Source organism: Diuraphis noxia, unplaced genomic scaffold (assembly GCF_037042655.1).
Source record: "Diuraphis noxia isolate RWA-SAM2 unplaced genomic scaffold, SU_Dnox_SAM2 contig0005, whole genome shotgun sequence".
Lineage (NCBI taxonomy): Eukaryota > Metazoa > Arthropoda > Insecta > Hemiptera > Aphididae > Diuraphis > Diuraphis noxia.
The window spans coordinates 26,554,688-26,574,154 of record NW_028301715.1 but is presented as its reverse complement, the minus strand read 5'-3'; the positions used below and the strand labels follow the sequence as shown (position 1 = coordinate 26,574,154).

The following is a 19,467-nucleotide window of genomic DNA, read 5'->3' as shown; positions in this document are numbered from 1 at the left end:
AGTTCAAACGCTCATAAAAATTGTTTTTGACTTTCCGGGAGATATTTTTTTTTTGATAAAAATAGACAAACTTATGAGGAATATTGTATTAAATTTTTGCCTAAAAATTCCCGTTTTTCATTATTTTTTTGTTTTTCCAGACGATTTTGAAAACTATTCATAATTTTTAATTTTTACCTCTTGATGAAATATTGAAGTATTAAATTGACTACTTATCGTGTAGGTACTCACACACCAAAAAATAACACATATCATTTTTAAAATTATATGGTAATAAAAAACAACATTTTGTTTAATTAATAAATTATTTTATAATATGAATAAAATAAAATTATAATTCCTTTTTTTAGTGTTTTATCAAACAACATAAATTTAAAACTTAAATACACAAAAAATTATAGCAAAATAAAATATTTAGTTTAACAATCTTAGCAGTCAATATCAATCAATATCAATGTAACCAGTTGATTGATTTGAAATATCTTGTGGACTAGGAGAAAATAAGTTAAGATCATTCTGATTGGAAGAATTTGGTGTTATTTTATGATATATATTAGGGACGGTGTTGGAAATGTATGGTGTTTGGTGATGAATAGGTATCTGGTTTTGGAAAGTACTTTGACTGTAGTTATTAGAGACATTGGTTTGAATAGGATATGGATACTGGTTCATTGCATCATTAGTTGAATGTAGATTAAAATTAGTTGGAAAATTACTGTTTTTTAGCATTTGCATTATTTGAATTTTGAAATCGAATTTTTTATCACTGGGCATTTTTTTTAATGTTGGTAGAAGGGATAGTAAAAATAATTTATCTTCATCCAAATCTTCGTCGTCCTTAACCATTTTTCTTTTAGATAATACCTCAACCACACTTTTTTGAAAATCAGTCATTTTTTGTTTACGAAGTTGACTTGTAGTTGACGTCTTCTTGGTTAATACCTCATTTTCCAAAACTTCGGATTCGATTATTTCATTATCGATAACGTTATCTCGTAGGTTATCAATAACACTTTCATTTGAAATTACGTTGCTCATGGTACTGTTAAAAAAAATAAATAAAAAAAGCGGGTAAGTGGGTATCGCGCTTTGCTGTACATTAGGTGCCGTATGGATCACTAATATATATTAATATTATAGAAGTGTTAAATTTGAATATAATGATAGGTATTAAATTTTCAAGTATTTTGACTCAGCCAAAAAAATTTTATCGACACTTCAAAAAAAAAAAAATTATCAGAAAAATCGAAAATAAAGTTGTCTATAAATAGCCCAAAAAACATTTTGAAAATTAAATCATGTAAAGAAAATGCCAATATAAATATCTGGTGAAATTTTCAAATATCTACGACTTATACTTTTTGAATAATAACAAATATTTAAAACCGTTTGAAGTCATATCGGTTATGGTTACACGATTTCGTAAAAATTTAAAATTTAAACGCTCATAACATTTTTCCTATAATGACGCTACGAGTTTTCTCTATAGCTACTTGAAGGAAAACTTATGGAAAACTTAGTGTTGAATTTTTTATTCTTAGATATAAACACAAAAATTTTATGATTTTTCAACTTCAAAGTTACTTGCAAATTTTGGCGATTTTGACATATTTCGTAAAAATTTTAACTATATATATTATACTAAATTTTAACGCTTATAAAAAAAACTCGTGACTAACGATTTTTGATTATTTTAACTACACTAAGAACAACTCATAAGGATCCTTGTATTAAATTTTCAAGTATATTTAAAAACATTTCAACTTTTTTTACGTGTTTTATTATTTTGTAATTAATCATGTATATAGTATATTTTATTTTATTTTTTAAATTATCAAAAATTAATCAAATACTATTAATTTAATATTTATAAATTTTTTTAAACTGAAATATTAATTTTATTGTTAGATCTTTTTTTTGTAGGAAGTATATTCTTTTCTTATATAAATTCTTGAGTAAGATTTTTTTTTTATATAAACTTCAGTTTAGTATGTTTGAGTAAATGTATTGTCAAAGACTCAATTTCTGATTTTCTGTCTAGTTGGTGTAACATTAATACCTAAACAAACACACATCATTGTAAAATCAATACATTCATCACTCTGTTCAGAATCGAATACAGTTAAATAAACCTATAGTGGTAAAATACACTTAACTGAGATATTATCTACTTATCTAGGATCTAGCACATTATTAATTATAAAAAATAAATAAATTAAAAAAAACCAATGCATATTAATCCTAGCTCTAATATTACTAATTATAATACGGTATTACCTTTTACGTTCAATAGTTTTATCTAAAAACCCGAGCATTTCAAAATAAACATATTTTTTTTTCTTTACAGCAGCTGATCCGGAAGGAAGTTCTTTTTTTTCTTTTTTGTAATAATCTTTGACATTCTTCCATTTTTTTTGTAAATCATCAACTATAGATAAAACAGTAATATTATAATATTATAATATTATAATTGTATTGTGACATGGATTTTTATATACATATAAGAAAGATGTTAACCCTTCGTTAGGCGCGTGGTCTACACTTGAAGACCGCTTTAATTTATGACAAATTCAATTAGTTTTAATTGTTTTCCTTTATATTAAAAAGGTTAGTATTTACGTATATGCATATAAAGAATCGTATAAGCATTGAAATATCAAAAATTATCAATAAATAATTAAAGAAAATATAATTATCTTTTTAGTAGTGAAATTATGATAATTTCATTCATGGCATTTTTAATTTTAGAACTAGTTACCCAATCACCTTTCAATCGGCCTGAAACTTAAAATATCTTAAATCGACATGTTTGCAAAAGACCCAAAACAAAATTAAAATGTACAAGTTATCGTCGAACAACAAATATAGGTATTATAACTGTAATTTATTTATAGGAAATTATAGTGTATATGAGTTTTGGTGCTTATTTTTCTTGTTAATCATTTCCTCTTGTTAACTAAATTCCATAATATTGATATAAAGTATAATTAACGGATTTTATAGTTCATATGAAACAACATGTAAAAATAATAATTATTATAATTATACCTATACCTTAAAAAAATGCATTGAAAATCTATATAGGTACTCATTAAAATGTTTACGTATATATATATATATATATTTACTTACAGTTTATGTTTCGTTAAATTTAAAATTATTAAAAACAACTGTACCCAATTCAAAAAAAATTTAAATATGCAAATTTATAAAAAAAATATGACGTATTAAGTCGCATGGCCTACAGTTGTAGACCACTCGTAATATTGTTGATTTGTATTGCCACCCAACGCTTTTCGACGATCACGATGATACTGAATACGCAGTAGTAAAGACATAAGCGTGCGTAGGTATTCTTGGCAGGGGAGGCAATACCTTAGCTAAGGAGGTCCAGACTCCCATCCCCCCCACCCGATTTTCCCCAATTGGTAGGTATAATATTATATTTTGGTGTAGAGGAAAATCTCGCAGGGGAGGCAGCCGCCTCCTCTGCCTCCCCCGTGCGCACGCTTATGAGTAAAGATAAACAATAGCTACTATAATGTATAAGACACTACAAGTTTTTTATAAATACTAAAATTGTCAATATTTATAGCTGGTCTACAATTGTAGACCACGCCTAACGAAGGGTTAATAACATAATATAAATATGAATAAATTAATATAATTATAAGAAATCACATTGTCATAACAATTTTAACATTAAATGATAGGTAAAAATATTTTTCAAGCGGACTTGAAATCTACCTTATTACTAGTATTAAATAATTTATTTATAATTTTATTTATAATAATTTATTTTTTTTTATAGATACTTAGTTACCGGATCTCGTTTTTCATCTTTACAGCATCAATTTAAAATGGGTAGAACTACTATCAGTCAAATAGTAAAAACGACATGTATTCAACTATGGAATGTTTTACAACCCATTGAAATGCCCATACCGACAATCACTAAATGGATCGAAATTTCAAATGTTTTTTTCGAAAAAACAAATTTTCCAAATTGTATTGGTGCAGTAGATGGGAAGCATATACGCATAGTTTCTCCCCAACATAGTGGCACAAATTATTTTTGCTATAAAAAGTTTTTTTCAATTGTCCTAATGGCAGTTGTTGATGCTAATTACTGTTTTACAATTGTGGATGTAGGATCTTATGGCCGTGAAGGAGATACAAACATTTTTAAACAATCTACTTTTGGAAAACAGCTCTACAACAATTCGTTAAATTTACCACCTCCGACTAACCTACCAAATACTGATGGCCCTGCATTACCCTATGTATTAATTGGAGATGAAGCTTTTGGAATTCATCAGCATTTATTAAGACCTTATTCAAGCCGTGATTTAAATTATTCCAAGCGAATTTTTAATTATAGACTTTGTAGAGCTAGAAGAAATGTTGAGTGCGCTTTTGGAATTCTATGTAGAAAATTTGAAATTTTTTATGGGTGTATTGCAGTAAATCCTGATTTCGTAAGTATTATAGTTCAAGCAGCCACAGTTCTCCATAATTATATACGACGGAGAGACGGTTTTGAGTTTGAAGACACTTTAAATGCTGATAACATGTTACCTATTGAACCACGAGGAACTGCATCTAGAAGTTTAGTTGGACAACAGGTTAGAGATCAATTCGCCCAATACTTCTTAAGTGATGCCGGAAGTGTTCCGTGGCAAAATAACAGAATTTAATTATTTTTAAATTGGGAAGCATCCTACTAATACTTATAAGTTAATACAATATATAATTTAATAATATCATAGTATTATTATTATAATATTTATAGCTGTTAAAAGTTAAAACTTATATATTATTATTTAGAGTAAAGATTTATTGTGAATTGTGATGGTGTTAAAAATTTGACTAATAAATTAGGTACTAATTCCATGTTTATAAATAGTATATTTCATATGATATTTCAAATTAAAATGATTTAAGTACTTACGTTTTTCTTTTCGTTCACCGATATGTATTGTTTCCCAATCGGAAAATATATTTTTTGCTATTTGGTTCCATGTTTTTTTTTTTACTTCCCGATTACTGTATTCCTTGTCGCTTAAATCCCATAAACATGGATTTAACTGCACTTCAGAAATTAATAATTCAACGTCTAACATGATGATGGTGCTCGTTGAAGAATTAATAATCAAATGATGAATAAAATAAAATATGATTCCGCTAGGAATATCCGCTACAAATATGACATGGGTAACCCAAAAGAACATGTTTGGATTTATTTTGGTATCCGTCACGGAAATAAATCCCGCGGAATAATCGCGACGTGTAGCGGTTTTTTTTTTCCGTGCGGAAATTCCGCTGTAATGTGTGCAGTAGTAATTAAATATATGAATTTCGATATTGCGGAAATTCTGCCGCGGAACGTCCGCTGCGGATATTCCGCAAGTGTGACACCGGCCTAATAAAAGAGCGAAAATATAGTCTAAATTAAAAATGTAAAAATAATATTAGCATGTTCGAGTATTGAAATTATTATTTGAACTTAATAACAGTATTAAGTATATATAGTATATATATATGTAGGAATGCCTCTTCTTTCTGGGCATAATTAATTGTATGAAAGAATATTCATATAATTATAATAACATTTATTAATCATAAACGAGTATCATAATATTCATAATACATAAGACATAAGTTACTACAACTACTACAAGTCTTCAACTACTGATACACTATCGGTATAAAACATAATAACACACAGACTTCTATAATAATTATAGATGTCTGTGTAATAACATAATAAACACTAAGGCAGTGTTACCAATAGTACGGCACACTACCGACCACAGTATGCCTACATATAAAAAAATAATAAATATCAGAACATGGATGTGAATTTTAATAAATTTTAGCTTGAATATCAATTCAAAATTTTATCGTGTACTTAATACAATTTAGTTATCATAAAATAATACAAATATAATTATTTTTATATTTTTATAATTGCGCTCTAAATTCAATAAATATATTACTATCGAAAATTAATCTAAACGTTAGATGGATATTCCTTTAACTGTACTAAAAATAATTACTTATACTTAATTAACACTTTACGGTCATTTTTGAAGTTTTATAATATTATTGCATATTGCAATTAAAAGTAAAAAAAAAATAATAAAATAATAGAGATATTATTTGTAGTAAAATGGATATGGGGTATCTTTCCCCTATTTTTATTTTGTTTTTCTGTTTTGTTCCTAAAATATACAACTCCGTAAAAATATAATTTGTAAGAGCAGCAATATAGTAGTTTTTATAAAAACAATCGTATGAAATATTTTATCATGATACATATTTTATTAATAATTACAATTTAACTGTATCCATTTTTAAATTTAGGTATTTTGTTACCTTACCTATTATTAATAACTTAAAAATTAGTATGTTACTGATTTAAAAAAATATATATATATAAGTCACTACCTACCTATTATTAATTTTGTATCATTTTATTACCTTTATAATATATAATAATATATTATGAATTTAAGAATATATTTCTATTATCATAATTTATGTATTTTTCATTTAAGCTACCTCTAAATATTGTTAAAAATTGATTAAATCAGTTTTTCTGTTAATTTAAGAAACATTTTTCGCAAGACCTATTATTTTAGGCCTTTATTTTTTCGTAAGTACCTACCTTAGTAACTGTTTTCTCTTTTGTTAATTACATTTCTCCAACTTAATTTCAAACTTATATTATTAATATAATATTTAAGTTTACTATGATAAATGTCAATTTTTGTTTCAACAATGTTTGTTATAATTACACACAATACAATTTTTTTAATATTCGTCAAATTTTTAACCTAAATTTCCTTCTGCATATTTATCATAAATTCACTAGAAGTGTTTGGGTAGCACTTACGAGTATGAATCGTAAAAATATGAGTTTACGATGTTATCCTAAAAAGTATAGAACTAGTTCTGATTCGTGTCAAAATTTGGGAACATATTATTATTAATAAACCAAAATTTTAAAATTAAAATATTAGCAATCGAATGAACCGTGCTGAATATTATTCTATCAATATTCAATTTATATATATATATATATTTTTTTTTATATAGTGTGTTGGAGGTATTCGTCGAACGATTGGGCTTTTGATTATTTTCACATATGCACAGACACGCAGGTCTTACACAAGTTTGCACGTCTAAATGAAGGCATCATTGCTGCAACACCATTGAAGACGGTGACCAAATCTGGACATACAGTATCCAACTCTGGGTAGCGGTGAAAAGTCCAACTTAAACAAAATCCAAATCTTCCAATCAAAATGTCTCTGCCAAATAACTAAAGCCCCCTACTATATATCTAACGAAACCCTACATAGAGATCTAGCCATTCCAACAGTCCAAAAGTAGCAAAAACTTTCTACAAAAGCACACACTCTTTAACCGCACACACAGCCATCGTAATCTCCTGATTTCCGAGCTATCCACCAACGCTATTTCAGATGACCCCAGAAGGCGTATTAAACGTACTGGTGTCGTGATCTACTCATCTAAAATTGTATATATTTTTACCTCCTCTTAATCTTCTATTTTAAGAACTTACTAGCACATTAAAATCCTAGCCTAACATCCTAACCTTATGTGCCTCTAATTGGTGGCTTCTTATTTTCTAACACTCAAGCCATGTCACCTCCATAACATACGCTTATGTAAAATAATATTAAATTTAAAGGTTGTGTAGGTATATAATAATATAATATGATTAAAAAAAAAAAATTTTAATTCGAAAATATTAAATGTATTTTTAAAACTGATATTACTATAAGTCATTTGATACTGATATTTATTAATTATTCCTATGAATACTTAACTTAAGTTATTTACTATATCTAATGAATTTTCTAAATAAAAATGTCTTAAAATGCAGTTGTTGTCTTTTACACTGACAAAACATTTGATAAATAGTTTTCAATTAGGAATTTAGGATAACCAGAATTGTATGTGCCGTATCAACTAAACATATCAAATATAAGTTGTCTATAAATCAAAATAATATAATGTTGACATATTAGTTTGATAAATATGATTTTTTATTGATATGTTCATAACTTTAAAAATTTAAATGATATTGATTGATTACGTACTTCAAATAAAAATAACACTATATCGTTGTATTATAAAATTATGTTTTACATTTTATATAGCATGTGTGTATAAATGTTAAATGTAAACAAGATAATTCGTATTTTAATACGATAAATCGTATTAAATTAAATTTAAGAGTGTTATAATTTTTTTTAATGGATAATTTACAATATTGTAGTTAAAATACATGTCTAATAAAAAACAGATATCATATTTAACCAATCACGATATTCCGGATTCATCCATAAAAATTATAACCACCTATATAATTGTATATAAAATCGGCTTCTACTTTTTTTTTTTAATCGTGAAATCACTGGTAGTGTTTAATGAACGGTCTTAGGGGATTAAATATTAAAAAAATTTTTACCATGACACCAGTTTTTTTTATCGTCAGCACTCAGCTCTTAGTGGCGTGGGCACTTTTTAACGGCCGCGTTTGTGTGTAAATTACAGGCTGCTAGCGAAAGAAAAGGGTTTTTCAACAATCTGTTAAGCCATTTGATGGTCGAGTAATGTGCGCAGGTAATGAGAAAAATGCGTGCCACCTACAGTCACTATATTGCACACGCACACCATCTTTTTATGTTATTATTATTATTATAATAAAAAAAAGAAACAAAATAGAGTGAAAAGAAAAAGAAATTGCTACGTTATAACAATAATAGTAATAATAAAAATAATAATAATAATAAAAACAAAGCTTTTTATTTATTTCATATAATCTAACAACGGATCTGCAGTTATTTTAATAATGTGTTTACTATTCGTACGAGTTATTTAGATCCATTTGATCTTTCTGCATTGTAGTGTCATCGTCTGACGTATCCAAGTGCACTATAGCGTTCTGGTACATGCAAGATGACGTGACTCGGTGCATTCCATGGTGACACTTATTAATTTTAGGTACATCTGCGGAAAATAAAAAACCGTTTTAACTAATTATTGGTTTTAGAGGGACTGATAAATTATTGTATAGATAGGTATATACGTGAAAACTAATTTGATTATATTTGGTCCATGTCACCCAAAGCATATTATATCCAATGTCCCAATCGTTAATGGTCGTTAGTACAAGAAAAAAAAATGAATTTGAGACAAAGTCAAAAAAAATGTGTTGCTTCTTCATACAATAATTTAGGGTGCTAGAGATTTGATTCTAACTCAAATCCACCCTCTCTTCAATCACCGTTTTAACTTATAACCGTTTTAACCGTACTAAGCCAAGGCAATCATTAGTGTGCCTTGTTAGTACAAAGCAAATCATATATATAATAGTAAATATATGCATGATACTAAAAATTTACATAAAACAATTATATTATGTTTTAATGAATTATATAGTTAGTACCTATTATAAAATGCATTGATTTGAAAATAAAACGTATATATTATATATATAAATTTATTAAACAAATTCTGGTGTTATTTTATTTTTATTTTATAGATAGGTGCTTGATTATTAAAAGTCAAAACTGTACACGAAATTTGGATTTGATTTTTTTTTATATTGTGAATCAAATTAGAAGATTCAGCCATAATATCTTAAATTCCTTTTGCATATAAAATACTTAATTAACCCAGGCTCATTTAAATTGTGAATATTTCACGGATAGAATTGTTTTGAATAAAGATATAACAAAACCTAAATCAAATGCCTTTTGTTCGTTAACAATCTTATCGAAATACAAATATCCTTGAAATAAATAAATGATTTAATTCTTAATGTTTTTTAACTGTATCTTTCAGAAAATATTACATTGGTCAGAATACAAATCATGCGATAAGTAACAAATAGGATAAATTATTTTCTAGATTCATTATTACAATGTAATGTATAAGTATGCATATAAGTTAATAATTATTATTCAGGATATTATTCAAATAAATAGTAAAATTATGAGCATTATTTATTTTAAATACTTTTGAGTTGGGAACAAAATGGTGTAACCCATTATTCATATTGACATATAGGTAGTATATTGTATTAGCCGATAGGTCATATTATTGTAGGTTTATTATTAGATATAAATTTTATAACACTTATTTTGATATGAAAAATTATAATTACTAACTCAATTTTTTTACGTTTTGAGTTAAATACGTTAGGCTATTTATTTAAATGTTTTTACCAATAAAAATTTAAAAATAAAATATTATAGATTTTAAGTTTTTTAAATGTGTAAAAATCAATCATGTTTACAAATATCATTTGATGACTTCGAATATTTTCATTAACATTGTATTTTATTTTTCTGTTATTATCTATATTTTATATAACATTATAATTTTACTTACTTATAATAGAGCAATAAACGGTAGTGAACATGATGAGTAGAAATAAAATGTTGTATTTTAATGCACGTTTGACGCACGGAAAAAAAAATATAACATCGCACATTTGTGCATGTTCATTATTCACAAATGGATCAAATTGTGACAAAAATATCATAATGGTGACGTTATTGGTATTAAAGTAAGTTGACAAATTTGTACAAACAGTGTTGAGTGGAATATGATAAATACAATTGTTCAAACTTTATTAAAATCAATATTTACTAAAATATTATATAATATATCAATCGAACGCAACAGATTATTTAGTATTTTTTAAATATTTTATTTTCCAGTTCAAAATACGATGTTTGACGTTCGTAGAAGACAAAATGGATGATCAGATTATTTTATTTGACACAAATTATTTTAACATTGAAAATCGTAACAACTGTTTCTTTAATACAACAATAACTGGAGAACTTGCTGTGCTTTATAGTAGGTTTCAAGTGTTCTTTGTCAATTAGTAAGTCACTATAATGGATGTGATAAGCACATTTATATAAATATCAAAAAAATTTACATTTAGCTTTATTTATCACACAAATATAAAATATAATATATTGGAAAAACAAACACAATATGATGTTGACTGAAAGAAAAGTTTTTATTACAAAACAAAAGATTGACAGTTTTTAAAGTAGAATCATCTAAAATTAAGTTAAATTGTTTTTAAAATGTTAGTGAGTAAACAAAATGTAATTTTCTATCCGTTTAACCGAATTGAAAAAACTGCTCAAAGAAATTGCTTTTAAAATATTGACATTTTCCACTCTCTTCAACAATATAAAAAAACTCCAAAGAATGCACAAACTATTATCAAATATTTAAATAAAATCGTATATTTGGAAATTTTGGGTTATCATATCATACAATATTGTATGGCTGTTGTAATTCATCTTCGAAACATAAATCATTTCATATTTAGTAAAATATATATCATGAATTCCTGCAATATTCTGTAATTTCAAAACATAACTAAAAATATACGTTTTAAAATGTAACAGCACCAGAATTTATTAATAATTGCCAATGGAATCGGTTTAAATGATGTATTCATCGTGCTGAATCGAAATAATGTATTGTAAAATTGTGGAGGCTGACAACGTAATTCACTCGTGAAAGAAAAAAATCTTCCACCTTCCACTATGATTTGATAAAATAACACTTCCTTTTTATTGTTAAGTAAACAGTGGTTCTGAAAATCTGACCAAAAGTAGACTATGGTTGATGCACTGCAAACAATATGTTAGTATACGAAGAAAGACATTTTTAGATTAAAAATACTTCATTGTAGCAAATCACACATTTTTATAGTCAGTCTACCTAATCGATTCAAATCATCAGAACTAAATAAAAATATTAACAACTGTCCGTACGCCAGAAATATGAACAAAATGCACAACGCGTTCAACAGAGTACTGTATAGTATATAAAAAATGTATATGATGTTGTCATAACTTCTTACATTTGTAACAACTGTTTTTTAATCGAAAACTGTTTTCGTGTTCAATTTCACTCGAATGAATAATCATGAATTCAAATGGTAGGTATACTAGTACAACACTACCGAATAGGTAATATACATTGTTTTTTTTTTTTTTTTTTACGTATACGTTTGCTATTAATAAATGTGCAGCGTTTTGTTTACAATTTTTTTATAAAATATAAAAACATAATTATATTTACCATGTACACTGCACGTAAACATTAATTTTCTATTACACATAATACGCTTGCATTAGCATATTATAATACATATTTCAATATTTATATGCTATTTATTAAACTGAATTGTAAAAAGTCACAACAAAAACAAACTGAACGTTTATATTACACATCAATATATGTATATTTCTTCATACTTTTATACTTACATATATACATGTGGATGTTGTATGTTATACAAAACCAAAATACCAGCAACTGTTATGTGCCTATAATCGAATACACCGAGAACTATGCACGTGCGTTTGATGTAATATTATAATACTATTATCCAGACGAAATTATCACCAATTATTTCATAATATTTTATTTTTTTTATTAAACTTAAAAACATCAACAGACAGCAAAATTTATTAGTTTTTTGATTTTATACATAATGAGTAATTTCTAGAACTTAAATTATACAATTAACTATGTATAATATTATATTTCTGTGCAGGGGCGCAAATGTTTTTGATCATCATTGCACTCTTCCTTTTTTGGCTGATTCACTTTTCGGTCTGATAAAAAAATTAAGTACTTAATTTATCATAGAAAAGTATCAAAAATATTAGTTTTATAGAAATTATGTAATATTATATTAGTAATAATATATCATTTTTATCAATAATTATTTGATCGGTACAATTACTAAGCTTGAATACTGCACATACTGTCTGAACGCATGTACTATTACTACTATTGTACTAAGTACATTATGTTACATCCAATCTTCATATAGAAGAAGTTACTATCAGTGTTAAAAAATATAACTTTTAATCGTAATTATTTATTTGATATATTTTGTCTTGTCTTTGTCTTTGAACAAATATATAAATGGTAGATTTCGTCTCAATCAAACTCTATGACCACTAAACAAATAATTAGTGACAAAAATTATATGTAGGTATGTATTATTGAATTTATTTTAAGGGGGTGGAGTGGCCGAGCGGACTAAGGCGTCGGTTGCGACGCACGCAGTCGCCGGTTCGAATCTCAGTCACGGGCGGCATCGCTATTTGGGCATTTCGCGATGTCTGGAGAGAGAGGCCACCAGCCCCCAACCGGGCATGGCAGAAACCCACGGGTGCCCATTCAAAATTCTGCCAAAAACCCACGAGTTAAAACCTTACAGTACCTTCCCCTACAGTTCCACAGGCTAATGACCTCAGTTGTCGAAGCCCTAACCATAAATGAAAAAAAAAAAAAAATTTATTTTAGGTAGGTACATAATTTAATTTTTGTAAAGTTTATATTTTTAATACTTTTATATATTATGTATGTGTAACATAAAATAAATATTAAACTTTTTATTTTATAAAAAATGGAAATGTTCGATTTTGATCTAATTTTAAGTCTAATAATCTAATAAACCAACCGTCTATAGTATTATGTTAGGACACCAACATTTTTACAACAGTCGTTCTTATGGTTGTTTTGCTTAATGTGGTTTACTTTACTGTCAAGTGTTTTGCAGGACGTTAAAATAATCCAAAAGAAACAAAAGGTTTATGAATTAAACAAGCGTAAAACGTTTATTTTACATATTATTTAATTATTGACAATATTATATTAGGCATGATGTATGTTTTAGACGAAATAATAAATTTTATCTAGAAAACACAAAATTGTATTTATCTTTAACAGTGATCTGCAGAGGTTCTCAAATTTTTTCATTGTTTATGTACAAAGCGACAGTAGAAAAAAATTAAATTTTGGAAAACCATTATTCTATTTGACATATTTTTTCAACCACCAACAATATTGTTGAAATCGCAAAAATAAAAAAATATACTTATTATACTATAAAATATTATCATAATAACCAACAAAATTATGATCGATTTTCGTGGGTAAGTTTCATGGTTATAGCTGGTTCTTCGTATCAAAAGCTCTTTGTCGATGGTACTCGGAAATCAAGAAATGATCGCAGTCGGGGTACATCTGACCTGCAGGCAATACATATTATTATATATATATATATATATAACATAATAATATCGCGGTATTAGCGTAACATAGAATTAACAATTATTATCGTCGACGTCATCATTAACTGTTGCACTGTCACGATGGATGTGATGGCGTGTTAAAAATGACAATGATTATTCTTACTCGAACAATTATCGCGACCACTGTTTGACGTTTCTGTGGTTGGCGTACTTGTTGTCCCAGGGCCTGTCCAGGACGCTCGAGTACTTGTCCCGCAGTCTCGTCAGGTACGTCTTGACGGCCGCGTCGTTCCTATCGCCGAGCCTGACCACCGGGACCGGTGGCGCGCCGGCGCGCAGGTGCCGCATCACGTCCCTCTGGGCTGGCCGGTCCAGTGCCCGTGGCCGGATGCCCGTGGTGGCGGAGGTCGTGGACGAAAATAATATTGTAATGAACAGGGCCGGAGCGACGATCGCGAAAAGGCAACGGGTCGGCCGCATGGCGGTTGTAGGTGACGACGACAAACTCGCGACGATATCGAACGGTAGACGGCGAGACACTATTCTGAGATAGTATTTATTAAAAGACGGAGAGATACACTTCGACAGACAATAATAATGATAATAACGATAATAATAATAATAATAATAATAACGTGCTCTGCGATAATATTATTATGGCCCCGGTCGAACGTGCGTGGCAGGTATATTATTATATTATATTTTTATGTTTTACTCGATCGAAACACGTCGTAAAATAATATTATAACGCGTCATTTGTGCGCGATCGCCGGCACTGCTGTTTTAACAATATTAATACTGCTACTACGCGTCAAATTATTATTATTATCATCAACAACAAAATAATAATAATAATAATAATATGTCTTACGAATGCGGAAGGGCCATTTTATTTGTACTCGACGCTCGTTCATCGTAATTCGATACAAACCATAACAATATAATATTTAACCGTCGCGCACTCGATAAATCAAGTATGTACCTTTACACGGACATACACATCATATTATGGTGCATATACCGGTGAGGAGGGGGGGGGGAGAGTGATCAGGGACTCAGATTCCTCCGTGGACTTTTTTTTTTTTATGAACATACTATACGAAATAATGGTTTTCGGAAAAACTTTAAAAATATAATGTTGTTCGTCGTATTCAGAAAAACATTTAGTTATTTCATAGAAAAAATTTTTCTTATATTGTTATGAGATACCTACGTATAGATATTTAAAATATATCAATTTTTTGTAGAGCAGGTACAATACGTTTACAAATTAATATTAGGTACCTATACTTTGTGTGTGTGTGGGTGTGTGTTGTCGTGATGCTAGTACAGGGCACATAACCTTATTGTAGGCCGTTATTCCTCTTACAACGTTTATTTTAATTAAAACTGCAATCAAAATGTTGTCAGTGACTATTGATACTATTAAAACAACTTACTACACCTGCAGGTACTCTATTATTTGTAATATGGACGTATTATAATGCCATGATAATAAATAAGATAAATATACAATCACAGACCTCACAATCACTTGTTAAGCTACACATGTCTTAGAATTTATATCATTAATCAGGAGTCATAAATTATTGTGAATTGTCAAAAATTAAACAAAACTGAATTTTTTATTTTAATTATCTTACACAATTCTGAAATGGTGTATAATATGTTTTTTTTTTAGGGCCAAATGACCTTTTTTTACCGTATTACAAACACCATAGTACGCCAAATTTAATCCAAATCCTCCCATATTATAAAATAAGAGTTTTGAAAAATTGAGTAAGTGCCTATTGGTAGTTTTCAAACATTTTAGGAAGTGTCAACATTTTTGGACAGAAAAATAATGATGTTCCAACTGGGTATGACGAAGAACAATAATTCGATAAAAACATAATGTAAATCTACGATCTCAGTATGCGTGACAGGAATTTTTGGTTTACTGATAATAACAATAATATAATATGACATTAATATTGACACAGGACACGGTTTTACATTGGATTGATAGTAAATATTACACAACTTTCAACAGTGTCGAAAAAATCATCCACAAGCCACAGTTGTAGATGATTTTGCGATTTAAAATATTTGGTTGAAAATAATATTTAAAATGCGATTTCTGTGATTTTCTCGCCCACTTCCCCCCACACTCAACACTATATTATGCATTATTCGTACGTACGTAAGGTAATAATACGTGCAGTGTGCATTAACGACGATAGTTTAAAGACAACATTATAATGTTGTAAATAATTTCATTTTACGTGAACATTGATTATTTGCGTCGAAGAAACCACGGCAATTCCATAGCGTCATAAGACGAGACATTATAATGTAAAACGACGTAATATAACTATAGTAGTGTTATTTCACCATTTATAATTTTGATGGATCACTACATTTCGAGTTCAGATGATATAAACAACTAGAACGGTGCTACAATGCTAATGTAGTGTTATGCACCTCATTTCTGTTTCTTTGGAATTCCTGTGTACCTCAAACTTTTGACAATGAAAATATGATATACATATTATAATATACTTGAATATTGTTTGAAATTACATCGTGATGTGCTAAAAATGTATACTTCGTTACATTCTTAAACAAACTTTTACAGTGTGGTGATATATTTTACGGGAGGTATTTATTATTTCAGAAAACATATTCTTTTATGTGATTTTAAGTCATTAGACAACAACAATTTTAAGAAGAAAAAATAATTATATTTTATATATTTTTTTGCGGTTATAATTTTAGGCAATTTTTTACTCTTTTGAATGACAACATATATATTTTTTATTTCAATATTATATAAAAATCTATAAATATTTCAGATAAATAGTTAAATATTTGTAAGTATTTAAAGATTAGATGAGCGGAGTACTTAATGTACTTCATGCTAATCCTGCAATATTTTGATTGGAATTAATATAAATTAAAAATCTTTATTACAAACAATTTATATCATGCGAAAAAAAAAACTCTAAATCAGTCGACATTTTCAAATGCCTTCCTACAAATATCATAGACAAGCCATAATAATTTGATTTATTTGAATTATATCATGTCCATAATAAATATTAATATAAATATTAATTAGCGAACATATTTTAGAGTTTCTACAATTACACTTTTTTATGGATTACAATTTACCTACTACAAAAACTGATTCCATTTTTTTTTAAACACTGGTTTAGCGTATCAATAAAATTTCCGTCTTCCCAATTATTAAAACAAGTACTGATAATTTTTTATTTTTTATTTCCTAGAGTACCTAATACATTTATCATCGGTCCTAAATCAGAATCTAAAAGTTAGTTTTATTTGATTGGTACGGTATGATCTATTTAGATGTTTAAATAACGTCAACTTCAGACATTGGATATCGGAAGTTACTAATATCGTTTCTATGATTTTAGAGTGGATATGTGATAATTGAACACCGTAAACAACGTGATTGAATAAAACTATCGAACGTAATACTGGAATTAAATTTAAATTTAAATTAAAAATATATAGATTATTTAACAAATGCACTTTTTTGAGTAATAGATACATGCATGCTTATATCTATAATACTTTAAATACATACACATACTTAAATAAATCGCACATAACAGTGTTTATATTATAGGTTAGTTGAAAAGTTGGTTAAATATCATTATTTAATATTTTTTTCTTTTAATTAAAATAAAATAAATAATAGAACAGTGATAATAATGGTTGTATTATTTGATCAGTGATGACCAATGTTTTGTATTTATATAGTTTTTCTATATTGTGTTTACAAACTGAATGCAACGTGTACCTGCATTTCATATGAGTTGACAGGCATATTATACTGCACTTGTATAAATATTAAATACGATCACACTTTTTATCATGTATTTATCTTGACATAGTTTCATTTTTTTCGTTAGGAAAAACTTTTTTTTTAAACAATGTACTGCTGCTGTTGCTGTTGATGCATCAAACACGATTAATCGATTGTAAATAAAAAGAAATTTAATTTAAAACAAACTACCCTTGCATCCTCTATTGCTGTAATGATGAATGTAGTTAAAGTTCATACAATATGAGCGAAATAAGGTTTTACGCTATTGGTTAAAAATTTGCAAAACGTTAAAAACCCTATTAAATTGAATCACAGTATAGTTTTTTAAATAATAATAATGCACTTAAGTTCTACTTAAAACTAATTTCATTTTTCAAGGTTAAAAAATAAATAAAATCTTTAATATTAAATACTTACCCGAAGTTCATTACAATATTTATCTGGATACTCTAGTATTATTTGATATATAAAGTAAAATTTAATTTAATATTCAATATACTTATAATGATTACAGGTCTTTCGTGAGCAAAAATCTAACGTCACAAAAAAAAAACTTTTTAATTTCACTGAAATAACACCGTCTGTCTAAAGCATTATTTCCTGTTATTTCAGTTGCTTTGAAACATTTTTCCGAAAATTCCATCTTAATTCTTGCAGTATAAGAAGAAAACTTCTGTTTTTCTTATTCTTTACTAAACTTGACTGATACAATACAGAGATGAATAGATTTTCAAATGAACATTTTTATAGTCTCGACTTTTAATACACGAATGTACAATACTGTAAAATATATTTGTTTCTTAAAAATATCATCAATATCTTTATTATTATAAAATGAACGATAACTTAATAACATGCCCGATTAAAATAATTGAAATTCATTTCGAACTGATCTTATATCGTGGCATGTACAACACTAAACAGTAACGGACCATTCAAAAATCAAGTACGAAGACTACTATGTTGTATAATTACATGAATTATGAGATTAAATATTCGTAAAAATACATTTAGTTTCCAAACTTTGATTACCTGCTGTATTTGGATATATTTACTATAACAATATATTTAGTGTATGAATGTCCTTCGGGGTTTGTTTCTGTTAGGTTAAACAAGGTAATAATAAACTCACCCACTAACCAAACTTCAAAACTTACACAATCATTTGAATACCTAATGAAAATTATTAATGAATATTTTAAATATTTACATAAACTAATAGTTTATACTATAAATCGAGTATTTAGGATTTAAAAAAAATCGAAAACACGGCAATATTGTGATTTAACTTTGAATTATGTAAAACCAATAACTACAACATATTACGTTAGGCGTAGCTCTTATATTGTACGATAAGGGTAAGTATTATAATGATTATTTAGATATAATTTTTCCAAAATTAAACATCGAAAATTAAAAAAATAGTTGTTGGAAGAAATAAAGAGTAGATATAGTGGATTTTACTAGGTGAGATAACAGCTGTTTCAAAGTTATATTTCATAGCAT

General features: G+C 27.5%; 2 protein-coding genes and 1 long non-coding RNA gene across 3 annotated transcripts; all 3 read right to left on the bottom strand.

The window, feature by feature from the left end:
• Positions 1–345: 345 nt before the first annotated feature.
• Positions 346–5,439, bottom strand: LOC149055144 (uncharacterized). The gene is made up of 3 exons (XM_089229768.1): positions 4,952–5,439; positions 2,278–2,428; positions 346–1,042 (listed from the first exon to the last, which is right to left on the bottom strand). Exons 1-3 carry the CDS (start codon positions 5,229–5,231, stop codon positions 442–444), a joined length of 1,032 nt encoding a protein of 343 aa, XP_089085894.1. The 5' UTR covers positions 5,232–5,439; the 3' UTR covers positions 346–441.
• Positions 5,440–8,819: 3,380 nt separating this feature from the next.
• LOC149055143 (uncharacterized) lies at positions 8,820–10,646 on the bottom strand. The gene is made up of 2 exons (XR_016192172.1): positions 10,432–10,646; positions 8,820–9,045 (listed from the first exon to the last, which is right to left on the bottom strand). It is a non-coding gene; the product is annotated as an uncharacterized LOC149055143 (long non-coding RNA).
• A 3,036-nt stretch (positions 10,647–13,682) lies between these two features.
• On the bottom strand, positions 13,683–14,906 carry LOC149055142 (uncharacterized). The gene is made up of 2 exons (XM_089229795.1): positions 14,290–14,906; positions 13,683–14,123 (listed from the first exon to the last, which is right to left on the bottom strand). The coding sequence occupies exon 1, from the start codon at positions 14,604–14,606 to the stop codon at positions 14,298–14,300; it is 309 nt and encodes a 102-aa protein (XP_089085921.1). The 5' UTR covers positions 14,607–14,906; the 3' UTR covers positions 13,683–14,123; positions 14,290–14,297.
• Between the last annotated feature and the right edge of the window lie 4,561 nt (positions 14,907–19,467).

Coding starts and splice junctions, on each gene's coding strand:
- LOC149055142 (XM_089229795.1), bottom strand. CDS start 14,606: ATGCGGCCGACCCGTTGCCTTTTCGCGATCGTCGCTCCGGCCCTGTTC.
- LOC149055144 (XM_089229768.1), bottom strand. CDS start 5,231: ATGTTCTTTTGGGTTACCCATGTCATATTTGTAGCGGATATTCCTAGC. Junction 2,429..4,951: donor CGGTGAACGAAAAGAAAAAC/GTAAGTACTTAA, acceptor TTTTATCTATAG/TTGATGATTTACAAAAAAAA. Junction 1,043..2,277: donor AAAACTATTGAACGTAAAAG/GTAATACCGTAT, acceptor TTTTTTTAACAG/TACCATGAGCAACGTAATTT.